General features: G+C 30.4%; 1 protein-coding gene across 1 annotated transcript in view; it reads left to right on the forward strand.

Annotated features, from left to right (window-relative positions):
• LOC125071289 (nuclear receptor coactivator 2-like) overlaps positions 1-25,191 on the forward strand; it is a 121,513-nt gene that overhangs the window by 71,295 nt on the left and 25,027 nt on the right. The window contains exon 6 of the mRNA XM_047681467.1: positions 8,312-8,485. Within this exon, the coding sequence (XP_047537423.1) occupies positions 8,312-8,485 (174 nt within the window). The remainder of the gene's footprint in view (positions 1-8,311; positions 8,486-25,191) is intronic.

A 25,191-nucleotide genomic window follows, 5' to 3' on the forward strand; every position in this document is an offset into this window, starting at 1 on the left:
AGCTAGACTAGCTAGGCTAGCTTTTAAGACTGGTTGTGGTGGTCAATATCATTGTAAGAATTAATAATAATATTAAAAGTGAATTAAAACTTCGTTAAATATATTACCGTCTATTTTAAATGGCATTTTTATATCTGCTGTAGCAAGACAATTGGATTTGGAAGAAATTTAATACAATAGTAAACGATTGTATTGAGTGGTGATTCATTCCAGGGAATCGAAATCGACTCAATAGAGCTGCCATCGTTATGGTTAGGATTTACGCAATCATTTTATTTGCAAACAGCTAATTCATCTTTTAAACATATTTTAAAACTAAATGTATAAACATTCATCATTTGACGACCTCCGTGGTCAAATGGTGTTCCTTCTCCGGGTTCGTTTCGTGGCCGAGTCGATGTAGAAAAAGTTCATTAGTTTTCTATGTTGTCTTGGGTCCGCTGGTTTGTGGTACCGTCGTTACTTCTGACTTCCCATAATACAAGCGCTTTAGATACTTACATTGGGATTTATATTTCATTATTAATTCGACGTACCAAAAACAGAAGTACTTATATTTGATGAAATATTAAAAAGTTAACAAATTGAATATAGCTTACGATTTCAACAGCTAAATAAATTGTTCGTATAATTCACTAATAAAAGTCAATACGTAAGTACATAATATAGTTCACTTAGAGCAATGTACTTCGACCTATAAGGAGTCAACAAGAATAGTTGTCAAACTGTTCGGTTGAACGGCCCGACATCTTGTTGTGATCAGAACCGTTTGTCTGATGTTGTAAGATAGGAGCCGACGGATTGATAAACCCGCTCTGATACAAATGTTGACTGAAATACCGCTTTGCCAACAGGTGGGTTGTACGATTCTAAATGTGTCAGTTCAATAAATGTAATTTAATGGTCATGTTAGAAACTAGTAGTTTCTTCCGGACACGTTTCTTTCACTGTCACATTGGTACGGTGAAAAATATTAACCATTCTTTACATCACTAATACGCCACCAACCTGGGGAATTACGATGTTAGGTCCCTTGCGCCTGTAGTTACACTGGATCACTAACTTAAACCGGAACACAGCGATACTAACTATTGCTGTTTGGCGTTAAAATCTGATGGGACTTACTACACTATACTATAATCTATGTATCTGACCTCATAATAAATTAAAAGTGTACATTTCTAAAAAATCTTTTTATTTTTTATTGATGAATGAAAATTTTATAGAAATTCAATTGAAAATAGTTTGAATCTAATTTCAATGCAATTTCGCCGTCGATTTTTGCCCTCGACGAGATTTATTTGTGTAGGGCAAGTTTAAATTGTATACGATTGCTTTCTCCTTTACCTGTTTTAATTCTACTTTTTTTTGTATTGTTTCATCAAAAAAAAACAAATTCTAATTCCTTAACGGTACCTATCCGATATAATTACATTATTATTTAATGTCATTACCGAGTAAAGAAATCATTGTTGATATTAAAAATCTCAATCCCATACTTTAGCTATCGGCCATTTTCCCACGATCCCGTTCTTATAAGCCCCGTAATGTAATGATCGATTCCAATCATTATTATCTACCTAAATTAAGTTTGAACTCTAATTTGAAAGCCATAAGATACAAATTACCTTAACTTTCCCCGAAACGCCTAAGCAATATTTTATTGTTATTTCGCAATTAAGATTAATGATAAGATTTTAGAGGTAATAAGTACTTAATCCAAATATCGAGTTAAAAACAATGCAGCGTCGTTAATATGGCGTTTAAAGATGAAAATTACTGTGTGGGCGTGTCCCATTAGAAGTTGCTTTATATCGCTCATAGTAAAGGTCTGAATTATATTGACTAAACTTATTTATTATAGCAATTGGAAATAAATGTTGACATTTAATTTGAGTTATGGCATTTATTAATACAATACCGCGATCGTACCTAAGAAATGTTACTTAACAAGAAAAATTAATTTTAGTAATTTTAACAATTATACTTAGTTATAAATACATAGTTGGATTATTTGCTTAGTACTTTGAAACTGTGAACTTTAATATACGATATTTATTTCGGCTTCATAGCTCGAGCCAGTACTATCAGTACTAATAATAATATGAATAATCTTAAGATTTACAGGTAGACTTAAGATTATTTTTTCAGTTTGAAAACGAAACACTTAAAAGTAAACTACGATTTTAAATCATAGTATTATATTTTAATAACGACGAGTTCTTGATTGGATGCAACGTCTTGACAAACGTGTGAGAGAACATCCTCAGGTTAGGTAGAATGATTGACGAAAAACGGCTTCAGAAAGTGTGCTCTGGAAAAGGCCCAGTTATATCCCACAGTAGGATAACACGGACCAATGATTACGATTTAAATATCATTGTGTGTAATTACTATACAAATATTCAAATCACGGAACGGTTGTTCAGGCGTACGATGCATATCCGATAAAACTTTACTAACTTCGTCTTAGTGAGACATCCTAATTGCAACGTTCAAGAGCTTTCCCCACATTTCCTGAGCCACACACGTTGTTAATCGTGTTATAAACAATAGAACGCACAATTCAATATGCAAACGAAACAATGTAGTGTACTTCAATGCTCTTTCGTCGCTAACCGTGCCGATTTCTTGATGTAAATCATTAGTACCTTTGTTATTAAACGTACCATGCTAAAACGATCCACGAATTCAAACACTTACACCCCGATTTCGTCTAATGTTACATAGCAAGAAAGCGGCAGGGAAGTTCTTTCTATAATGGTTAGTACGTTCAGGCGAAGCTTCGCCCGGAGCGATACAAATTTATCATTGTTATTGTGTAACTCTTTTGTATTTCTAAACGTTTGTCTGTTTCCTCGTCAAGTTCTAGGGTCGTAAGTTTTGGTTGTCGATGTATTGTTAAATGCTACTATCCTCCATCCATATTAATTGTAATCGAAATCTTAAGTAATTAAATGAATGAAGAGTTTTTATTTATTAATATATATTGTAAAGCTTATTTTTTTATGTACCCATAATTGTAGGCCTAATATAATTATTTTGGAAAAAAACAAACGTACCATTTTTAAAAAAATTAAACATCATCATATATAATGTGTTTAATATCAAGTAGAAAACTATATTAGTAATATTCACTTATTTTACTTCGCAAAAAATAACTTAAATCTAAATAAATTATAAAAAAATACAGAGAAGTTTTTTTTTTAATTTTTATTTTAATTAAAATAACCGCCCCGCCATCTTTTGAGTTTATCTTTAATCTAATAAAAGTTGCTGTATGACTTTAATTGCTAGCTAACTATAAATATAAGTAATCTATTACCTATTATTGTATTACGTAAAGTGTTATTTATATATGACAGTATTGTTTATTGGATTTAAATATTAATATCATACAACTAATATTTTATGCACAAAGGACACACTGCGATTGTTAATCAGGACATACTTTAAACTACTCATGCTTTAAACTATTTATAATCTACTAAAAAAAAAAATCAAACCATTTTAGTAATCTTACTAACCACTCTTAAGAAAATAGTCAGAAGCAGTTAGTCAGTAACTATATAATGATTTAAAGAACTAAATAGTAGATTATTTATGATTTTTTGTTTTTACTTTACCAATGAATAAATTCAAATCGAATGTATTGATAAATCAGGTATATCAGGCAATACGAGATTATATGGATTATTTAAAAGCATTTGTATTGATTTTATACCTGTGGAAAAGAGTTACCACATATTTTTTGTCTGGTTAATCTCGGTTTAATATCCGAACTGATGTTTTACATAAGATATAATCCTGTAAAATTTAAAAGTACTTGTAAGAGCCTACTTGATTATCGTATTTTGATTTTATGAACTAAATTGAACAGCCTTTTAAAATTTCGACATAATATTATCTAGTACGGAACTAAATATAACTAGTAATTAATCACATCAACGTCTAGAAAGTAATAAATCAATATCAAGACAAACATTAATTTGTAACAGAATTAAGGCAGCGATCTCTTTTCGACTATTAATCTACATATAATATATCCGGAGGCTTGTTTGTATGTTCATATGTGTATAACACACATTTGATTGACGAGTGTAATATGTTAATTATTATAAAAATTTTAACTAAATAAATATTTGTACGAATGATTTATTAGCTGTGAATTGTGAAGTATTTTGTAAGGTTATTAATAAGACATTGAAATATGAAGGAGAGAATTGTACCGTCGGTTGCAAATGTATGTTTAATAAAGTTTAATTACTGTATATTCATGATATACTTCTGACTTAAAAGTAAAGTAAAGTATTAAACAATATCTTATTAGCTTTTAACTTATTTAAACAAAAGCGGTAATCATGCTTATTGTCTTATACTCTAGGAAACCTTCACAAATAATATTACACTAAGTCTCAAAGACATTTTTCTCTGATAGTGTGAGTTAAAATAAGAGTAAATTGGTACACACACTTCCACATAAATGCACACAAAATATTTTAATTTTCCTCCTTCAATGAAAAAGTTACACAATTACAAAAATGAACTCTAAATTAAAAAATAAAAATAACTGTCTTTGTGAGCAATCAAACAGTCTGCGGTGGGCCCATTGTATTTATCTCTATATCGGCATATTCTTGTATTTCGTTATATTCAATTGATTCCACAGTATTGTAGTCTCAATAGACGAGTCCGTTAGTTCAACATTCAGATGTTCCGATAGACATGATTGCTCTCAGATCATCTTGTTTGTGATTGTGAAATTTTTGTATTACCGGTTGTTCTGTTCGATAATATAACGGAATCGATACTAAAATCGATTTAATCCTTACTAATTAATCGAACGAATATAATATTATCTCATCTTTGATCATATTTACCTTAATTATCAAGAAACAACACAACTAACTACAATTTAATATAATTTCATACAAAACTAAATTTAATACAACGGTTTACCAGCGATACGTATTTTAAGTTTTAGTGTTTTCAAGTAACCGATAAAATTTTAACTACCTATTTAGTACCTACTTGAACAAATTTACGAATACCTTAATTTTCGTGTGTAATTGAAAACAGCCTCAGGACTCAAATACAAGATACAGTAACGATTTGTAAGTAAAATTTACGATACGATTACAAAGTTGTGTTTATCGCGATTTGTAGCAGAACTTTGTTGATACAAATATAATATATCAAACACTGAACAAATTATATTAACAGATATAAGAGAAGATAACATTAAAACAAATAGATCACATAATAATGCATACTGATTATTAAATTCTTATTATTAAAATCTTACACAAAATCTAATTATTATTACTACAATCAAGTGGTGAGACTACCTGTAAGTTGTAGAACTTTTGCCTCGATAATTTTGAGGTGTAATTTTTTTTATTTTGTTGTAATATTGCATCTACCTGGTTTTTCTAATGAAAATAAATAAATCAAGTAGGCTTTTTATCAGACAAAGCTCTTTTGAAACGTCATGTTTGAAGATTAAATTGAGTTTTCAGATATAAATGTTAATATATTCTACCGGGAACCGTCTTATAAGAGCCGGGAAGAACTTAGTAGCTAATTAATCATAAGTCAACTCATATTAATTTGGTTATATATGTATGGATATTTCGCCCAAATAAAATGAATTACGATACAACGGTCAATTGTTGTGCACGTGGTTAGTGATTAGCTATTTAAAAACTGTTTTTGTATTTGCTTGTTTTATTCAATGTTAGTAAGTCATCATATATGGTATATAGATAGACAGTCAATATAATATATCATCATATTATATAACAAATGCGAATAAAATAAAGTGAAACACATAATATTATATAGTATATAATTATTAGTATAATATACAACCATAACATAGCTATGGACTCATAATATTATTATTATTTTCTTTTGAAATACTTACTAGTTATAAGCAGACAAAGGCCTGAACTTTACCATTAATTTAAATCTCATACTGCGCATTGTGTAATCTTTAATAATTTTATCTTAATAATATATAATACTTGCTAATACTTACTTGGTAGTAGGGCTTTGTGCAAACCCGTCTGAGTAGGTACCACCCACTCATCAGATATTCTACCGCCAAACAGCAGTACTTAGTATTGCTGTGTTCTACAGGTACAAAGGCGATGGTGACCACTTACCACCAGGTGGCCCATTTGCTCGTCCACTATAAAAAAATACCAGCTATGTTTTTCTTGCGTATAAACTAACATCGGACCCGACCATAATCCGTCTTGGATTGACGTCTGACGTCAAATGCCATGCAATGCAAAGCCATATACCAATTGTCATGGCAACCGCTTGGACGATATAGAACTTAATGTACAGAACCTTGTGGCGAATTCAAACAAAACTTAACTTAATTTTCCTAGTAATTGGTCAAACAGCGTTTAAGTCTATTAATCTCAAATATGTATACCAAAATCAATTTATATTTACATACATATACAGATATTAATAATTTACTAAACACTATTAACATAATATGTTGATTAGCTGCAATAATAAATGTCTTGTTTATGATTACACACGAGATAATCGTAGTGTAAAAATGCCACGGGCTATTGATTATAGCTTTGTCAATTGATACTTAAATATTAAATTATCTAACATTAAATCACCCGCAAGCGAGAAATTAAAATAAAATGCTTAACAAAATAAAGGTAAACTGAAATTCATATTAAATAATTGAGCAATTACAAAAATTATCATTATAAAAAATAACTCTTTTATAAAGTTGCTAACTATATTTTTTAGTCATTTTTTAATCAAAGTTTGTGAGAATGTAACAAGATTTTAACTATAAACATTTATTATAAATCTTCCGACGTACATTATCTCAAATTCATAGAGAAATTATTCTAACATTTAACCCTATAACAGTGGTTTTATTTACATTTTCGTTGAACGTCAGAGCCCCCGAGCGGCGTGGGCGGCATCGGCACAAGCGCACAATTATGTCTTAACGGAGCGCTCGCGACAGGTGGGCGGGGCGCTATGACGCTGACGTCAGATAGGGTCGCCAACGTCATAAATTAATATTACGACCACACGTGATTCACAAAGAAGATACGGAATGCTGGAATTTGTTATAGAATGTGAAAAAGCATGTCATTCGATTTGTTATTAATTTATATGTAATGGAATACAGAGGGAATAAATTCTTTAACTATAAATATACAGATGGAATATTTTATAACTATATTCTTAAACGAACAAATTGAAAAAATATATTCAAAGGTTAAAAGAGCCCTTATTACACCATTGTTATTCGTTTTAATAAATTGAATAACGCGATAACTTGTGACCGGCAAAAAATAATATTACGATGTAAACAATGTTTAGTAAAGTAAATGATTTCAAAACGTTTATAAACTTGCCAACCCTATAACATCAAAACGCAACTCTAGAAAATTTTCTTTGGGTTGCATGAATCTATGATTTAATTAAACTTAATAATGCAGACCTAGGTTAATTGAAAATGTTTATTATAATGCAGAAAACAAAGGGAATGTGCAACGATTTTATTAACCCTGTCTAACTGAAGACCAAGCTGTTCACTAAAAGGGGAGAACCTAGTAATTATAGCGGATATTTACTAGAAATATTGCCTTAGAGAATAAATAATAACACGAGACTATTATTTATTAGTCTTGCTGTTTTATTTATGTAATTAAATGAGTTTTCATATTTCTTGCTCATCTCATTTCTCACTACACGAATAAGGGAATTATATTTGTACTTTACATTCACATCATATCACACGTCATTCCATCTTAATGACGTAACACGTACTATAAGCAGAACTTTCCAATACATTATAAAATAAGAAACCACAAATACGTAAGAAATACCGAGAACTGTCAAAATAGTTTGTGTGAAATATAAAATAAAACAAAAGATTGGAAGAGGTAAATAATTGCGGAAACTGAGCAAGAGGTCGCCGCCGCAGACTTAAAGCAAACGCTTTTATTTTTAAAGAGGCTTATACTTAGCGAGATTGCATCGACATTTTCATCATTGTGCCGACCGCAGGAGTATTATTTTAATCGTGGACTGGCACCTCTGGAACCTCTACTATGTCTGCTTTTAAGGAATTTTTAATACCACGCGACGGCCACGATTCGACTACGCTATGGCAAATTGAAAAAAATAATAATACAATTTGAATCTACATTATCATTATAAATTAAAAATTGTAACTACATAGACGATTATAAACTGACTTCCCAATTCGTAATTATAATTATACGTATACTACTAATTCTCATTTATGTTTGTATAGGAGGACCTTTTAATTCACGGCGACAGTGTATACGACGTGATCGACAAACAAGACCAGCAGGCCGTAAGGTCGGAGCTGTCGAGAGCTCCGACCGATGGCGAAGACAGAGTATTCTTGTGTCGGATGAATGTCGCGAGAAATGCCCGAAGACAAATGCGTTTTGGAGATCAAAAGGTAGGAATTAACAAATTAAATAGCTATCTATTTTAACTTTATCAATAAAAACAATGGGTTTATTTAAAATAATTTATTTGTAGAATAAATAGTATGCAAATGGAAAATTTGACATAGTTTTAGAACAGCAATCAGCAATTATTAATAAATGTATGTTTAACATGCAAGTATGTTAACTTTAGCAAGCATTAAGATGTTTTATAGCGACTACGAAATACCTAGTCAGAACAGATATATTTACAATAATATCATCATTGAATGCGAAGTTTATATGCCGTCTGAGCTCCGCAACACCGTTATTAACTCCGTTACACATATAATTTACTAGTTTATCTAAATTTACTAGTTTTTATATATAGATACATAGGTAAAAAACGTCTCTCGGTACTTTTGTGACACTGACTCTGTCACAATAAAAACTGGAACATAAGATTACCAAGTATCGATGTTTGGCGGTAGAGTATATGATGATTGGATGGTACCTACCTAGACGAATACAAAGCCCTACCATCAAACACAACAAAAATAAACGACTCGAGTGAAAATCACGCTTAAATATACCCGTCACTACGTACGGTAATAAAATTTAAAACATCTGTAAACGTAATCAGACGCGTTAAATTTCATCAATATATCGTTGGTAACAACTTTTCAAAATAGTTTTTTTTTTATCGTAAAATATAAGCCTATCAAATGTTAAGTGCTTTACCAGAAAAAAATAATTACATCAATCATATTTTAAAAAGTCTTAATTGATTACGAGGTATGAAAAAATATATCTACACTCCGTATATTAATTAATACATTAAAATTTATACTCCAAGATATTGAAACTTCATAACGTCTGTCCGTTCAAATGCTCGTTAGAAATTGTAACGTCACTCAAACATTGGTTCCGCCGAGATGATATTTTAAATGAAACTTATGAGAACATAATTAACAAGTTTACTTTCAAATCGCTTAAGTTAATAAAATTGTGCTCGAAGCCGTATCAGGTTCCGTTAATATTTTTCTTACTTATTATTAAGTCCGTGGTCATCAAGTACCAAAAAAATAAAAAAGACCATTCTAAAGAACTGAGCCGAGATTGCCCATTGGTTAAAATGCGTGCATCTTAACCGATGAATGCGGGTTCAAACCCAGCAAGTACTACTAAATTTTCATGTGCTTAATTTGTGTTTATAATTCACCTCGTGCTCAGCGGTGAAGGAAAACATCGTTAGGAATCCTGCATGTGTCTATTTTCAACGAAATTCTGCCACATGTGTATCCACCAACCCGCATTGGAGCAGCGCGGTGGAATATGAACTCCAAACCTTTTCCCCAAAGTGAGAGAAGGCCTTAGCCCAGCAGTGGGTAATTTACCGGCTCTTGATGTACAAAGAACTGATTCACTTTACTATTAAACCGAGGAGGTTTCTCACTCTTAGCTCTAAGACTGAGCCAAGCAGTACAGTTAGTGCCATCGTCTTGAATGAAATACTTAAGGATTTGGACGGCATTTATTTTCTATGATTTGTTTATTTTATTTTTAATATGAATTTTACATAGATAAATAATTATTATGACGTATTCATTTTACACTAATTATATTCCTAACTTGTTATTGTCCGTAAAACTGGAAATATCCAGTATTGTATATTATAATCAGAGACATTGAAACGTATTAATCAATACAATAATAATAATATACTAGTGTATGCTCGAAGATTAAGGTACACTTCCTCGTTTATCTTATCCATTTTAGCTATACTGTCCTCCTGGCCGACGGCCATCCTCAAGGTAGTCGAGCCAACTGCGCAGGATATATTATGTATTCCCTATTCCATCACCCAGACCCTCGGGTACTACGGGTTAATATCTAACCACCAGACCAACGAGGTAATCCATGTCATACTAATAAATGTGGAGACGCCTTTTTGTAAAGTCTAATTGAAAACTACTAGACCAATATAAATGTAACTTATAAAAGAAGATACAACGTGTTTCGGAGAGGGTTCTGGCACAACATATTATTATATATAAGTATACGTGCTTCGCAATTTTATCAGATTTAAATTTAGAACGTTAACGTAACAAGCGTGAATTTCATGATCATTTTATTTTTAATTTATAAATAAATTTATTGAACCCTAATACCAAGTATAATAAAAAGATCAGTTTGACGAACAAATTGATAGGCATTACCATATTGAAGTTATTACACGTAATTGAATACTTATGTTAGGAAGTGATGGTGTGAAGTTTGACCAGTTTTCTGTAATTATACTCCGAGGGTCGTAAACCTTTGAATCAGCTTAATGTGTTTCGTAGCGAATATTATACTAAAATACTATGTTATTAAATTGTATTAAAAACATTTTTGTTACGTCTCTGCTAAAGTGAAAGTTCCGAAAAGAACTAATTAATTAAACTATTCGACCGTAATTATTCACATCTGATTTATAGTGGCTAATAGTATGTCGGAGCTGAACAGATAGACAATGCTTTGTCTTCTTCGTTCTAATGTCAAAGCAACGATGACAGAAAGAGACACATCAGAGATTAAAACGTTTATAACTTACACCGTATACACGACAAACTATAATTAAAAACGAACACATATTTTCCCTATATATAAATCAAAGACATTTATAAAGACACAAATAAAACTTTACCGGATGGCGCATTACAAAAAATAAACCTAGCACATGTTCTAGCGTGTTTTATAGTACACCCACACTCAATAAGTGGGCTCTAGATATAAGACGAGAGTGCAAAATAACGAACGCTCTCAGTTTCAAGTTTATTGTCTCCAATTAATATTCAAACCGCACGTGCTACTCCGCTAACAGCAGTGTAGACACTAGACTCGATCTTTACAATAAATACTAGCAATTATCTCTGACTTCAGTCGGATAACATTGAGATTTTAAGACATGATATTTTTTTAATTATTATTTTAGTAATATATCTTGTTCACGCGATACATTCATTTTTCACGATTCTATGTTAATTTCTTGTAGTCTAATTTAAAATTACTGTAAAACAACCTTAATCTAATATTTGTATATATATATCAATTATATATATTTGCATATAATATCTTAAATGTAATATTACGAGTTTCATATTAAGTGGTTAAGAAGTTTTAAGTGTTACCGGAAAAATCGAAAGTTATATAATATAGTAGTATAATATAACCGAAGTGATTTTTTTTTAGAATAAGGTCAAAAGTCCGATTAGATCTCTAAATTAACGTTACTTTAATCGTAATTATTTCATGTCTTTTTAACTCAATATTTTTTTTAATATGAGACTGTACGATTGAAGAAGCGTCTTTGATTTTAGGCAAAGATTCAAGTATATTATCGTCATTTGTTTTAAAAAGCAGGACGTACCAATTCCATATTAATAAGACTATTTATGACAGTACAATTTAAAAAGCATCTTGTGTAATAAACAAATATTTTTGCGGAGGCTTTCGATTTATTATTTCATGTTTTTGTTCCTGCGTCTGCGCATCGAATATCATATAGTTTTTGCTGAGCGTAAAATGTCCCACGTTTGCTGGCTAATCGTTTGCATTTATCATCTTGGGTACACACTACGTGTACAGCAAATTGCTTCAGAGAGTCAAACTTTAATTATACGATGCTCTGACTCCAACCATCAACACACTTAGGTATTCACAAATAGGACTTGATGCGAGGATTAAGATTCAATACAGTGGTATAGAAACACTTAACATCAATAAAAACAACAACAACAGAGAGTAATATTTAACTAATTTTAATTAGTAATTAATATAAGACTTTCTGTACTGACAAGCTGGATTGTTGTAAATGAAACAATAAACACAATAATTAAAATCTGATCGAAACATAATGATGGAAACTATTCACTAATTGCCGCTAGTTCGACTGCAACCTGTTCCACGAATTCAAATTCAAATCCATCAAGATCAACGATTTTGTTTATTGCTGGGTCATTTAAATTTAAAATACGCTATAGATTTATTACACTGTCAAATATTTCCCACCACGGTAGGCGCAAACTTTCAAAACCAGGTTGTACAAATAAATCGTCGAATTAATTTAATATCATAAGTAAAACGGTTATGAATGTTTTTATTAAAATTTATCCCTTTAAAATGAATGGTCCTGATAAATGCGTTATGATAAATAGATATTGAATAATGGTTACTTTATACGAGCCATTTCATAATCGATTTAATCAGCATAGCAATGAAACTGAGGCAGAGAAATGTCCGAGCTGTTAATGGTGTCTTATCATTACTGGGCTGTCTGATATGGCATTCATTAGACGCTACAGACCTGGGATCATACTAATTTTATAAAGCAAAGACTTATTTTTAACGTACTCCCAATGCGGTTAAACATTTTTAGTCTATATTATCCCGTGTCTATATCAGTCCATATCATACGGGGCGGTTTCAGCTAGAGAGTTTATATTGTACTAGAAAACTCCGGCAACTTTGTCCGGTATGTATAAATTATTAGGGCGATCGACTGAACGGTGAAGACGTAGATGTACGGAGTCATCTATTACAACGTGGAAATTAAAAAAAAAAACATGAAAAACGCATACATTTTCATTACAAAAATACACGTATCAACCTATACACATGTAAGTAGATAGGTATACATACAATATATGTAACTATTTGTAGATTTTAGATAATAGAGTTAATTTCAAGAATTTGTTGCTAAATCTGAGCCATTCAAGTTTCATTTGAATATATTACAAAATATACAATGTTTGTACTAATTAGGAAACAGATAATAAAAACAATGGTTGACATTCACAATCAACAAACAGTTACAAAAGTTAAATGTCGTTAAAGGCTTGTAAGTTGTACGTAACTATTAACGTAATCCCATTTAGTCGGGAGTACCTCCTGTATCGCTTGATGAAGTTAAGACGGCCACTAATGAGGCTTATCAAGGACTGGCCGAGATGACACGAGCGATGCCGTACGCGCAATCCCGAAACCGCCTTGTTAGTGGCCAGGTCGTGGTCGGAGGGACATTTAGGTACCATAATGCGTTTCACTCGATTACTTTCTTGTATAGATTTTTTTCTCGATTTGCAATTATGCTTATACGTTAATTTAATACCAGACTGTATTATGGAATACTTCGTTCGTCATATACATCCTTACATCGTATGAGGTGTGTTCTGAAACTCAGTTTATTCAAATGGCATTTTGAAGAAATATATTAATAAAACTATAGTTATGTATGTATGTATGTGTATACTTAATAAAAATGCAATGCTTTTGCTCATTTCAATAGAGGTATCATCTCTTCATTTGTTGAACGCCTTTTAATTCTCGCACAGGACAGATACAAAATACGACAACACGAGAAAGCCAAGCTCACAAGTAAACCAGCTAAGACCATCCATAACATAATATCAATGTTATCCCATTCGGCTTCTACGAACGTCTCTTTATCATTGAGTAATTTAGTGTTAAGTGCACTTTGAGTACGATATTCCGCAAATGGATTTTGGAGTAGCGTATCATTAATATCTTTTGCGAACTGATGGAAAACGGCCTTTCCCAACCAATCGGCTAAATCGCTCTTGCCTATTTGACGTAGCCTGCGTGATATTTGTTCATGTGTCTTGTTTTCACCTTGCCATGGTTCAGTTCCGTTGCTATAGTCGAACAGAAGTTTAATACAAGGAATATCTTTTGGTATTTTTGTCTCGTCTTCTGTTAAATTTGTAGGCATTTCATAGGACTCATATCGCAGCGATGCTATGAGTTTACGACAGTCGTTTTGAGATAAATGACTAGCAATATGTATTAGATTTTCATCACACATATCAAGAACACACTGTTGGTATGATAACAGGCAAAAATAGCTCAATACTTGTATCATTAACATCACAAAAATAAAATATTATATACGGCAAATTGTAGACATAAAATACAATTAAAAAATCATACACAACAAGGATATGAATTAGATAATTAACTAATGAAATACCTTTTATCTTTTTATTAATGCTGATTAATTATTATTGTTTTCATTTTTTTGCTTCATCTAATTGCGTAATATGTATTTGATTGTCAAATACAAATTACAGATTATTAAAAGGTTGATTAGCGTTTGTATTTTTTTTTCCACCCGTCACATATAAAGACTTTTTTATGTGCATTTTTATAGTCACATTTGTTTGAATAGGATTTATTGTTTAATAAAATAAATGGGTTTGTACGATGCGATATACTTATATACCTACTTGAAAAGGAAAAACTCTTCGCAATAAATAAAACGCATTCAATATTTTTTATCTTTGAGCAACTAACAATAGTTCATTGAATAGTGCTAAATAGTTATTTTTTGTTACAACTTAAACCTTTTTAGTTGTTAAAATAAAAAGCTTATTCGTATTTTTATCTGATTTAAAATTAATTGACACAACGATGTAATTAATCAAAATACATTTTTCCCTTAATCAATTACAACAAAATTTAACGAACATCACCTACTTACATAGACTACCGTCACAAGCCATCGATCACACGACCACAGGAAATCTAACCACATTTGCACTTATTAGTTAATTCACAAGCAAATATAGATCTTAATGTGAAAGAATAAGGGTGTTTAAGGCATCAAATGATGAAGCAACGTTGGTTATTAGTGAGAGAATAATCCATTTCTGTATGGCACATAAGTCTAATCGAAGCACATTCCAACGTACAAAACATCACAAACGTTAAGCATCATTATACAATGACAAAAGAAACTTGTGCAACTGCTTGAAATGTATCTATTTGTAGAGTCAGCAGAAAAAGTTATATATTTTTTATTTGTGATGAACGACCTGCCATAGCTGTTATTTTTTGGGATAGGCAGATACAGTTAATAGCACATAGAAAGAAATGTGTGATGGTAATTTTAACAGCTGCAGAATTCCAGAAGTGCTGAGCTAGGACCAGTAATAAATTAGTGAGTTGCCAGTATTACACTCCGATGATTGTTCTACGTAAGATCACTATCCAGTCAAGTCGTTGTTGTTTCAGCGAACTATTAGACAAAGGGGAAAAACAATGCACAATCATTGCGTACTAAAGCACACATGCCGAGGCTGAAATTCTCTCACAAGTAGATTATTATGCTGAATACTCTATGATTGACTGTCCCATATTAACTAAAACTTCCAATTTAAGTTCACATCAACTAAATCAATAAATGCTAATAAAAATAGTATTATGATATACTTTATGTTGCGAACGGTACAACGATCGGTTTCAGTGTACTAATCTTATTCCATATTACAATAACGGCTCGGATCGTACAGAGGAAAACATTCCTATCTATTCAACCAATAACACGGTATTCATATATCTGTACTTAGACTAAACTATACATAAATGTTTAGTTTTAAAATGGAAAACGCTTATTAAACCCTTTTACTTATCTTAATAATGCAGTTATGAATGCTAAGCTATATCCATTCAATTCACATAGAAATAATTTAATATAATTAATTTACAAATACTTCTTTCATCATATTAAACAATATAATATAATTAAAACTTTTAAACTTTAACTATTTTAAGTATATTGTTCAAGAGGTCTTTGCTTAATAAAAAATAAAAACTGGCGAGTGCCGCGTGTGTTAATAAGAAAAAAACGTAAAGCAAATATGAAAGGTCGGAAGAATATTAACAGCGTATTCAGAGGCTCGTCATCGATCTTTATAACAAGTATAATAGACTATTCAGTATTTTGTTGAATTGACAATATTATTGTAATTTAGAAATCTTTGTATGCGAGACTATGTTGATTTATATACTTCTCTTCTTAACCTTAAGATTTTAAATGTGAATTATAAGTCCTTCAGAGTTTAAAGCATAACACGCTCAAATAGGTAACGTTAGAATTGTAGCTGGTTTGATGCTAAGATTTTGAACTCCATTTAATTTAATGTATATTATATAGTCAGTATTTTAATATTTAGCTATTTAAGTTGATCTACTAACGATACTATATATGCGTTTAAAACTGACATATAATTTATATATTCAATTTGCTATGTTAATGCCTTATGTGATAATCTCTACGAACCGAACAATAGCTTAACTGAATTACAAATATGAAATATTTAAAAGATAAAGGCCGGCAACGCACTTGTAACCCCCCTGGTGTTGCAGATGTCCATGGGCGGTGGTAGTCACTTTCCATCAGGTGAGCCTCCTGCTCGTTTGCCCCCTATACCATAAAAAAAATATATATATATATTTTTGTTTATACTATAACTACAAATAAACATCTGTGTACTTACGAAGGAACGCTACTGTTAATTTGATATAAAATTAAAAATCGAATGGTTGGATGACTCAGTCACGATAAAAACGAAAAAAAAAAAATAACTACCAGTTTATTTTTTCGTAAACTTTAAAGATTGTATGTATGCAGTCGAAAAATATTTACTCAACGTCCGAACAAATAGTATCGAGGAAATCAAATGATAAATCATCAATATTTCGTAAACTAATTACAGTCAATTCGTACGATTGATATCAGATATGCAACTTTAGAATATTTTTAAAATATGAATTCATAGACAAATTTACAAATAAAAAGCAATCGATCACATCATCTCCTAAATGAAATAAATGTTTCACAACGTAACCTCACCTTCGATGCCATATCGTAATTAAAGAAGACGGTTACAATTACCGTAGTTTATAGATACCTCTAATTATATGTATTTGATGTTTTCTATACGCTGTGACGAAAGAAGCCTCATTGAGACGGTCATTATTTGAATTAATATACCTACGTGTCGGTTCGGAGGTTCTGTAAAATTATAACTTGATTTTTATAGCGTCCGTGAGAACAAGAATAAATAATATGTCTCTGTACATCTTGAATAGCCTAATTCATGCGATCGAAATTGCGTATTATTGATATATTAAACGGTCTGAACTCTTAAATATATTTTTTTTCATTTGTAACGTGTGTGAAGTTAGCCGCAAAATGTCTTGACATTTGACATTTATCTGTCCTCATATTCGACACGTATTTATATTCCATATCAAGGTATCAAAAATATATATAATTGAAAAATATTCAATTTAAAACTATCAATAAATTGTTTTATTTAAATAAAACATTTTTAATGGGTGGTAAATTATGACATAAATATTTAAGGCCATTAGAATCAATTAAGGTAGAAAGTTTAGACGTACGCCGCCATTAATTGGGTTGATGTAACTAAATAGAGCCTTGGAGATACTACTGCAATTGTCTTAATGTTTATTTTACTGTATACGATATAATATTTGAAAATAATATACCGTACAAATATTTAATTGTTCAATGTGCTGCGTTCTATTGGGCAATTTTAGTTTAATTAAACACAATTTTTTTTTTAAACAATTTAGGTATGTATATTGAAAATAAATTTTATTCATACAAAAATAAATATGAAAACATACTATAGTCAAATCGTTATTTTACAAGATTATTCAAATGTATAACTGTAAAAATTGATTCGACAAGGAAAAAAAAACTAATTCTAACACTCAACGACACTCGAAAAGGAACTCAGGAGTTATTCTGATTACTCAGCAACACTTAATGGATTCTGAAACACTGGATGAATAAACAATACCACCAATTAAGAAATAAATTGGTAATGCGATCTTTGGACAAATAAGGATAATATTGGTTAGAAATACAGAAATATAAATCTCTCGTGTGAAAATTGCGTTATACCTATATGAAATAAATATCATTTAATATGGCGATTTTTATTTAAACGTCAGAATGGATGTTGTTATATTGGTGGCTAAATTATATTTGAAATTGTATGCATTATTTAGTTTGTTATTAACCCAAGAGATGCATATGCCTCGCTCAATCAAGAAAAACGAAAGTGCCGTAGCGTGATGCAAATATGACGGAAACGTGAACATAGCTATTTAGTCATAAAATATTTAATATTTAAGGATCAATTAAATAGAATTCCCTTAAAAAGTTCCCTTAAGTCGTGGCTCAGTTTATGAAACAAAAAAAAACAACAAAAAAAGTACCTCTTGTTTTATAATCTGAATGATAATGAATGTTTAAGCAATATTCATAGGATTATATGTCGTAGATTTTATAATTTACGAAAGTAAAATAAATCAATAATTTTGAATGAGGTAATTGAATGATGCAACTAAAACTAGGAGTCACCATGCATTTTATGATCCCCAGTACTTAAAAGCGAGCATCTGAAATTCACACCATAGCATCCTGTGCATGTCTTATTTAAATTAAGGCGCTCGCACATTTTATGCGGCAAAAACATTCAGTGTGGCGTCGTTAGGGCAGTCCGAGATGCATTTATTTATGAAATGTAAATTCATCTGATTGTAATAACAAAACTGCGAGCCACCGCACTCTATATTAAGATGTTATATTTGCATACTGTATAGTATTGTGGGGACGTGTGACCGTGTGTGTGATTTAATGGGCTTATTTTTCGCTTTGTCAATCGATATTTTGCAGTTTAATGTTCTCGTTATGTATGTGTGAATAATTGTTTGTGGGTTTGTATGTATGACGGGATATATCTACGTGTTAGTTCTGTTTTAAAGAAAATGAGGTTTATCAGTGTGTGTGTGATGTAATATATTACCTATGTTAAGGTATTATTTTTACGTCCCTGTTTATTTATCCAAATAAAGGTGTTAAACAGTTATTATGCAATAATTTAGCCTTTCATGTGTACGTAGAAACGGATGGACAGGCGTAGAATTTAATAAATATATAAAAGACAGAGATATATCACCACTGACAATGGCAATGGCCGAAGGGATAAAAAACGAAATGTTTTGAACGATCGAGTCGTGTTGCTGGTGTGAATTCGGGCAACGCGCGCACGCGCACGCCACGCAGCCATCATGTGACGTCACCACGTCACGACTCTATCACTAAGTTATAAAAAGCAGGCCTTATGCAAGAACTTTGTATAAAACTTGATGCAATGCATAGATTTGAATAAAGAAATTAAAATATATATAAACATATATCTCTGTGTATATAATTCTTCTGTACGTATGTATGTCACTAAACTACTACTAAACGGCTGCTCCAATTTTTAAATGAATGTTTTTAAATATGTTTGAGTGAGTCCTGGGATGGTGTAGATTAGTGGTGCTGCGATCGGGGAGTAAATATATTTTAATGTCACCAATACAAAGTTGGGACCACTAGCTAGTTTTCTGCTAATTACTTAATTATTCAATCTAATATGTTTAACTGCATACTTTGGACGAACATAACTTTGACGTTGTCTAGTTGGTACTTTTGTTATATATTTCATAGTAGATTATACTAAAAACTTTCTACTTATACGATATAAAATTTTTTGGAACGACGAAGACAATAAACATTTTTGAGAAATATACGGGCAAAACAAAGAGTAATATTTCTTTCATGAATGATGTCTTCGTCTCCCTTGTAACATTAATTCGTATGTAATGGAATTTATAGTACTTTCTTTCAACATTGCATTGAATCAAGCCGATACTATGCGACGTTGAATATATTTAAGACGATAAATAGTTTTCGTATAATAACTAAGCTGTCTCTTAGCAACTTTAATGCTATATAAAACAAAACATTTTATTTAAATCTTTGAGTTTAGTATTGGTTGGTCTTCTTATTTTAGTTTTGATTTAGATTCAGCAAAAAAATCGATTGCATTAATGCTAACTCCTAGCGTGTAGAAAGGCAAAGACAAAACGATTTAGAGCCTTTCTTTCCATTTTTTGTTTGGACTCTTTTGTCGCCCCTAATTTTATCAATAAAAAAATTGGATACGGTTAAGTTATGCTCAAATTTTGAATTATATCATTTTATGGTCGAATTTAACAACCCTTGATTAGTTTTAATTACATATCATTTTAAATTGGATTTAAAAAAACTATATATAAATGCTTAGTATAAGAAAAAATACGCTTATATCCTTATTAAGTTTTATTTTATACTTCTTTAATATTTTGTGATTCTGTATGAGTTTTTTATATTAAAAAAAAACTTATCGTATCGTATGTTCTAAAATACAACACTTTTTCATATCAAATGAATGTTTTTCATATTAAAATAGCAATGAAAATTAGCACGTATTTACACAAACTTATCTACATATATAATCAGTCCACTTTTCTCATAAGCGAGTATAGTAATAAAGAAACAGTTATAAGGCCTGTCTAAAAAGACGAATGATTCAGATGATAGGTGTGTCCTGACGTAACAATTCGTGACTTTGAGGCTTTAGCGTGACTGTTTTGACCGAACTTTTTAAACACAACCGTATACAAAAGGTATTTATATTATTAGACTTTTATAAAAAAATTAAAGACCGTTATTTAATAACCCAAACATTGTTAGTATATTTTTAAAGAATATTAATGGGATAAAGCAAATTAATAAGCATTAGAATGTACATATTTGACTGATTGGAAGCTAGTTGTAAACTCGTCAGTCATGTGGGTAGGGGTGACCCTCATCGTATATTCTACCACCAAATACTTAATATTGTGAAGTTTTTGTTTGATTGGTAAGTGAGCAAGAAAAATAACAGACACAAAGAACAACAACCTAATCCCATGGTTGAGGGCTCATTGATGATTTAAAAAATATATATATCTGCGTCGTTTTTCGGGCGTTTACGACCATTTCACATTAATCAGACTATTAAACTGTCCGTACAAAATCTTAATAGATTACGTAGTGATGCTGTTGTAAACGTCAGATATAAAAACTGTGAATGCGAAAATAAATTAACTCAAATTTCTCTTAGACAATTTAAATTATTGTAGAAATTATTTACTTGCATGGCATTTACAATTTAAAAGAAGAATTTGCAATTGCAACGACGCCAATAAACAAAATTAAAACAACATTTAAATAGAATAACAGTGGTAACAAAATACTAACAACTGCTCCATAAAATCAAAATTATCTCACTTATCTTAAAACCAACGCCTTTCACTAGATAGGCAACACATTAACGACACTATAAACGGCAAAGCACTACAATTCCGTATTTCGTCGAAGTAAATCTTCATATTTCAAGTATTTTAATGATCGCCTAAAGTAATCAAGTCCTGTGTTTATGTTGATTAAAGTCAAACTCAAAATATTATTAGCTGTAAAGCAATGACAAATAGAATGCATTTATATATTTACAAATAGTCGTTAAATGCTCAGATATACGAGTGTTTTCTTGTTATAAGCCGCATAAATAAAATAAATAAAAAAGTAACTAACATTTATATCGAATTAATTATTGTCAACAATTATCATTATCAATATTTTATTAATTTTCAAATTAAAAATTGCATTCATTTTTAGCAATTAAACTGTAATACAATCCAGCAATTTTCCGCGATAAATCCTAGAAACATAACAGGATAAGGCCTTAGTCTAATGTAATATATTTCAACGTAACGTACTTGAAATTATTTGGACTTTATTTAACGTCTCCAGAACACAGACACGCGGTTATAACAAGACGTAATGTTCAAATAACAACGTCTTAGAACAAGATAATTCTTCTTACCTTATCTTACCTTACGAATTGTCAAAATCGTCAGATACTATTGTGAGCTTGACATCTCACTAGCTTTGTACTACGACCGATATAAATTAAACCTTATTATATTAAAATTATTTATAGCGACTGTTATGAAGGATGTCAATAATGAAGTTTAAGTTTGAGCTAAATTGGCGTCAGCGTCAGCCTGTTATACTATTCCCTGGGAATTGCCTATAATCCTGATAGAAGTTAGAGAGCGAAATTAATAATCTTACGAAAAAATTAGCCCCAATTAGAGTTGTTCCACAATTTAAGATAATGTTTTATTATTTAATAAAGGTTCCTTTCGCGCATTAAATATAGAAAAACATTTTTAAAACTATAAATTTACTTTACTGATATTAAAGAAATTGGGCTAATTATAAAACCAGTTTATTACCGTATAGTTATAATGCTGATCACATTGAAATGGTCAGTATATGATCAGGTCAGAGGGAGTCACGACAATCGTATTGAAGTAGAAAGTGGTTTATTGTTCACCTCTGACTGGACTTCTTACTGATAGATTCAGAGCTCCAAAGATAATAAGTCACGATTGATCGCCCTGCGTTGTCATACCCACTCAGTTCTAAATAAGATTGACTGATTAAGATACTGCGTGGGCGATAAGCGATTAAAAAATTCGAAGTGTTTAAATACAATATTTTCTCGACTGATAATATTAAAGGTTCTTGATATTGATAACTAATTAGTAGAATTCAGTCGAATGTAAAGCGATTCGACATAGAAAAACTGTAACTTAGAAGTCACACATTCAAATATCAACTATATACAATTGAATGTTATATTACATACAGCATCGAAATAATCAAAAATTAAATTCTTGACTTTCGATCGTCATCTGCGTAAATGTAATCTTGAATAGAGTAATATTCGTTATTATTATTTTTTAATTTTAGCATTTATACAATGTTAAAATTATGAACGAAATTATGTTATAAAAGGAAAAACATATCGACCATGCGGTGTGCGGAAACTTGAATTTATCACACAATATATTGAGTATCAGAGCATAAGACCGACAAATATGATATAATTGTAATTCCTAATTACAGTTTACTAAATCAGAAAAAAAAAAAAATATTGATAATGCTCTCATAGGTGTTAATTGGCGCGTTTTGCTTAACCTCACCACTTATAATACTAATAATGACTTACGATCCCATTACTGATAAAATTAGCTTCTTCGAACTAATTTTAATTTAGAACTAACTGTATATTTAATAACCATTATTTTTTAATTTCACATTTATTATTTTATTGGCAATATTCAATAAGTAATAAACTCTTAAATCAATGCCTTACCAATGTCTTATTCAGTCTGGGCGTTACATTTGATCCGATATTCCAATGTTTCATATCAGATTATAGCCTCATTACATTTTGTTTTCGTAGGCGGATACACGTTGACGCAACTGTTCATTTCTAGTTATTAATCTTCGAGGGAATCTGAAAATAAATCTCGAATGAGATTAGAATTATTGAGTGTTAATTATTATAATTACGGACTCCGCTGCGTTTTGAATTGCTGCTTTTCTTATATGATTTTATATTATAGAATGATTCTAACATAAAAGAGATACTTGTACTTATTATTAATTACATTTGATTTTGTTAATAATAATATTAATCGCTAAATTAATGGTACAATATTTGAAACTATTATAAAAAATTAAATCTAACACTAAATATATTAATAAAACAGATTATATTATAATTATATATATTATAGTAATTTTTATAAATTAAAATTTAGTCGTATTTAATTATATTACTATTTAAATTATTAGAATAGAATAAGTCTAGATACCGGTTCGGTATAACCTTTAAATTTATTTCAATACTGTAAACATGATAATTCAAAAGTGTTAAATAAAGAATATTTATGTTTTTTTTTCATATTGCTAAATAATACGAAGTATGTATAATTATTTTTAATGAATAACGCTCGAGAACAAAAGGTCTTTAGATAAAGTCTTAGAAAAAAAACGCTTCGAAATTATTATAGACGCTTACCATTATTTCAACAATAGACAATAAAGCAGTATACGATTAAAGCTTAAGGATTTCATCACTAATAAATAAAAAATAATTAATGATAATTATTTCTAACAAACGCTTCAAATTGGCATATCAACTTCACTTGAAATGCAATTCTATAATAGCTTAACTTAAAACTGATCGTCGGTTGAGAGATTGAGCAACTTACGCGTTCAATACAATAAAATGTGTACCAAGGCCACAGTCCCGGATCGAAGATTACCAGTGAGTGGTTGAACTGTGAACTATTGTGTCGAACAACTCTTATCTAGCCATTGTTGTTAAAACTCTGAAGAATGTCATAGCGCCACGCCTACAGCCTTTGATGCTGAGCGGTCAGATTTAAATGCGACAGACGGTATTCGTATTACGAATAGCTTTTTTCAAATATGACCTTCATTCGTAAAATGCATATATTATCTTTATGTCTCCAAGATTTCTAGTTCCAAATTTAAAAATATAATTACATTTCGTCATTATAAACTTTAACATTTAATTTGTCTTATTGTTAAAATTACGAGTAGGTATATTTTTAGAAGTTACAATACCGGTAAAGTTTTTGCTGCGAGGCACTTGAAATCTATGAATATTAACAAACTTAATTTACTTATAGTTTTTGTTGTTAATATTAAAATCTTGCAATAAATGTTAATTTATTTTGTTAAAAAAACATCATAAAACAAATTAATGGTAAACATCTTATCGTCATCTTTATTTCTGGTGATGCATTACATCCCGTTCGATAACGTGTTATTTTCTTAATTAAACATAAAGCATAAATATATTAAGCGTACATATATATATATATATATATATATATATATATTGGTAAAAAGTAATAAAAAAAATTGTCTATGTCCAAATCCCTTTGTCTTTTCACAACACAAATTGTATACATAAAAATATCCACGATATTCGATTATGTTACACTTTTTCTATTCACTCAACCACCTCGTCGTATTATCAACATATATATATATTTATATTGAAGTTGTATTCCTTATTTGTAATGACTTCTTTTATGTACGATTTACAATGAATGTAAT

This window comes from Vanessa atalanta, chromosome 19 (assembly GCF_905147765.1).
Source record: "Vanessa atalanta chromosome 19, ilVanAtal1.2, whole genome shotgun sequence".
Taxonomy (NCBI): Eukaryota; Metazoa; Arthropoda; class Insecta; order Lepidoptera; family Nymphalidae; genus Vanessa; species Vanessa atalanta.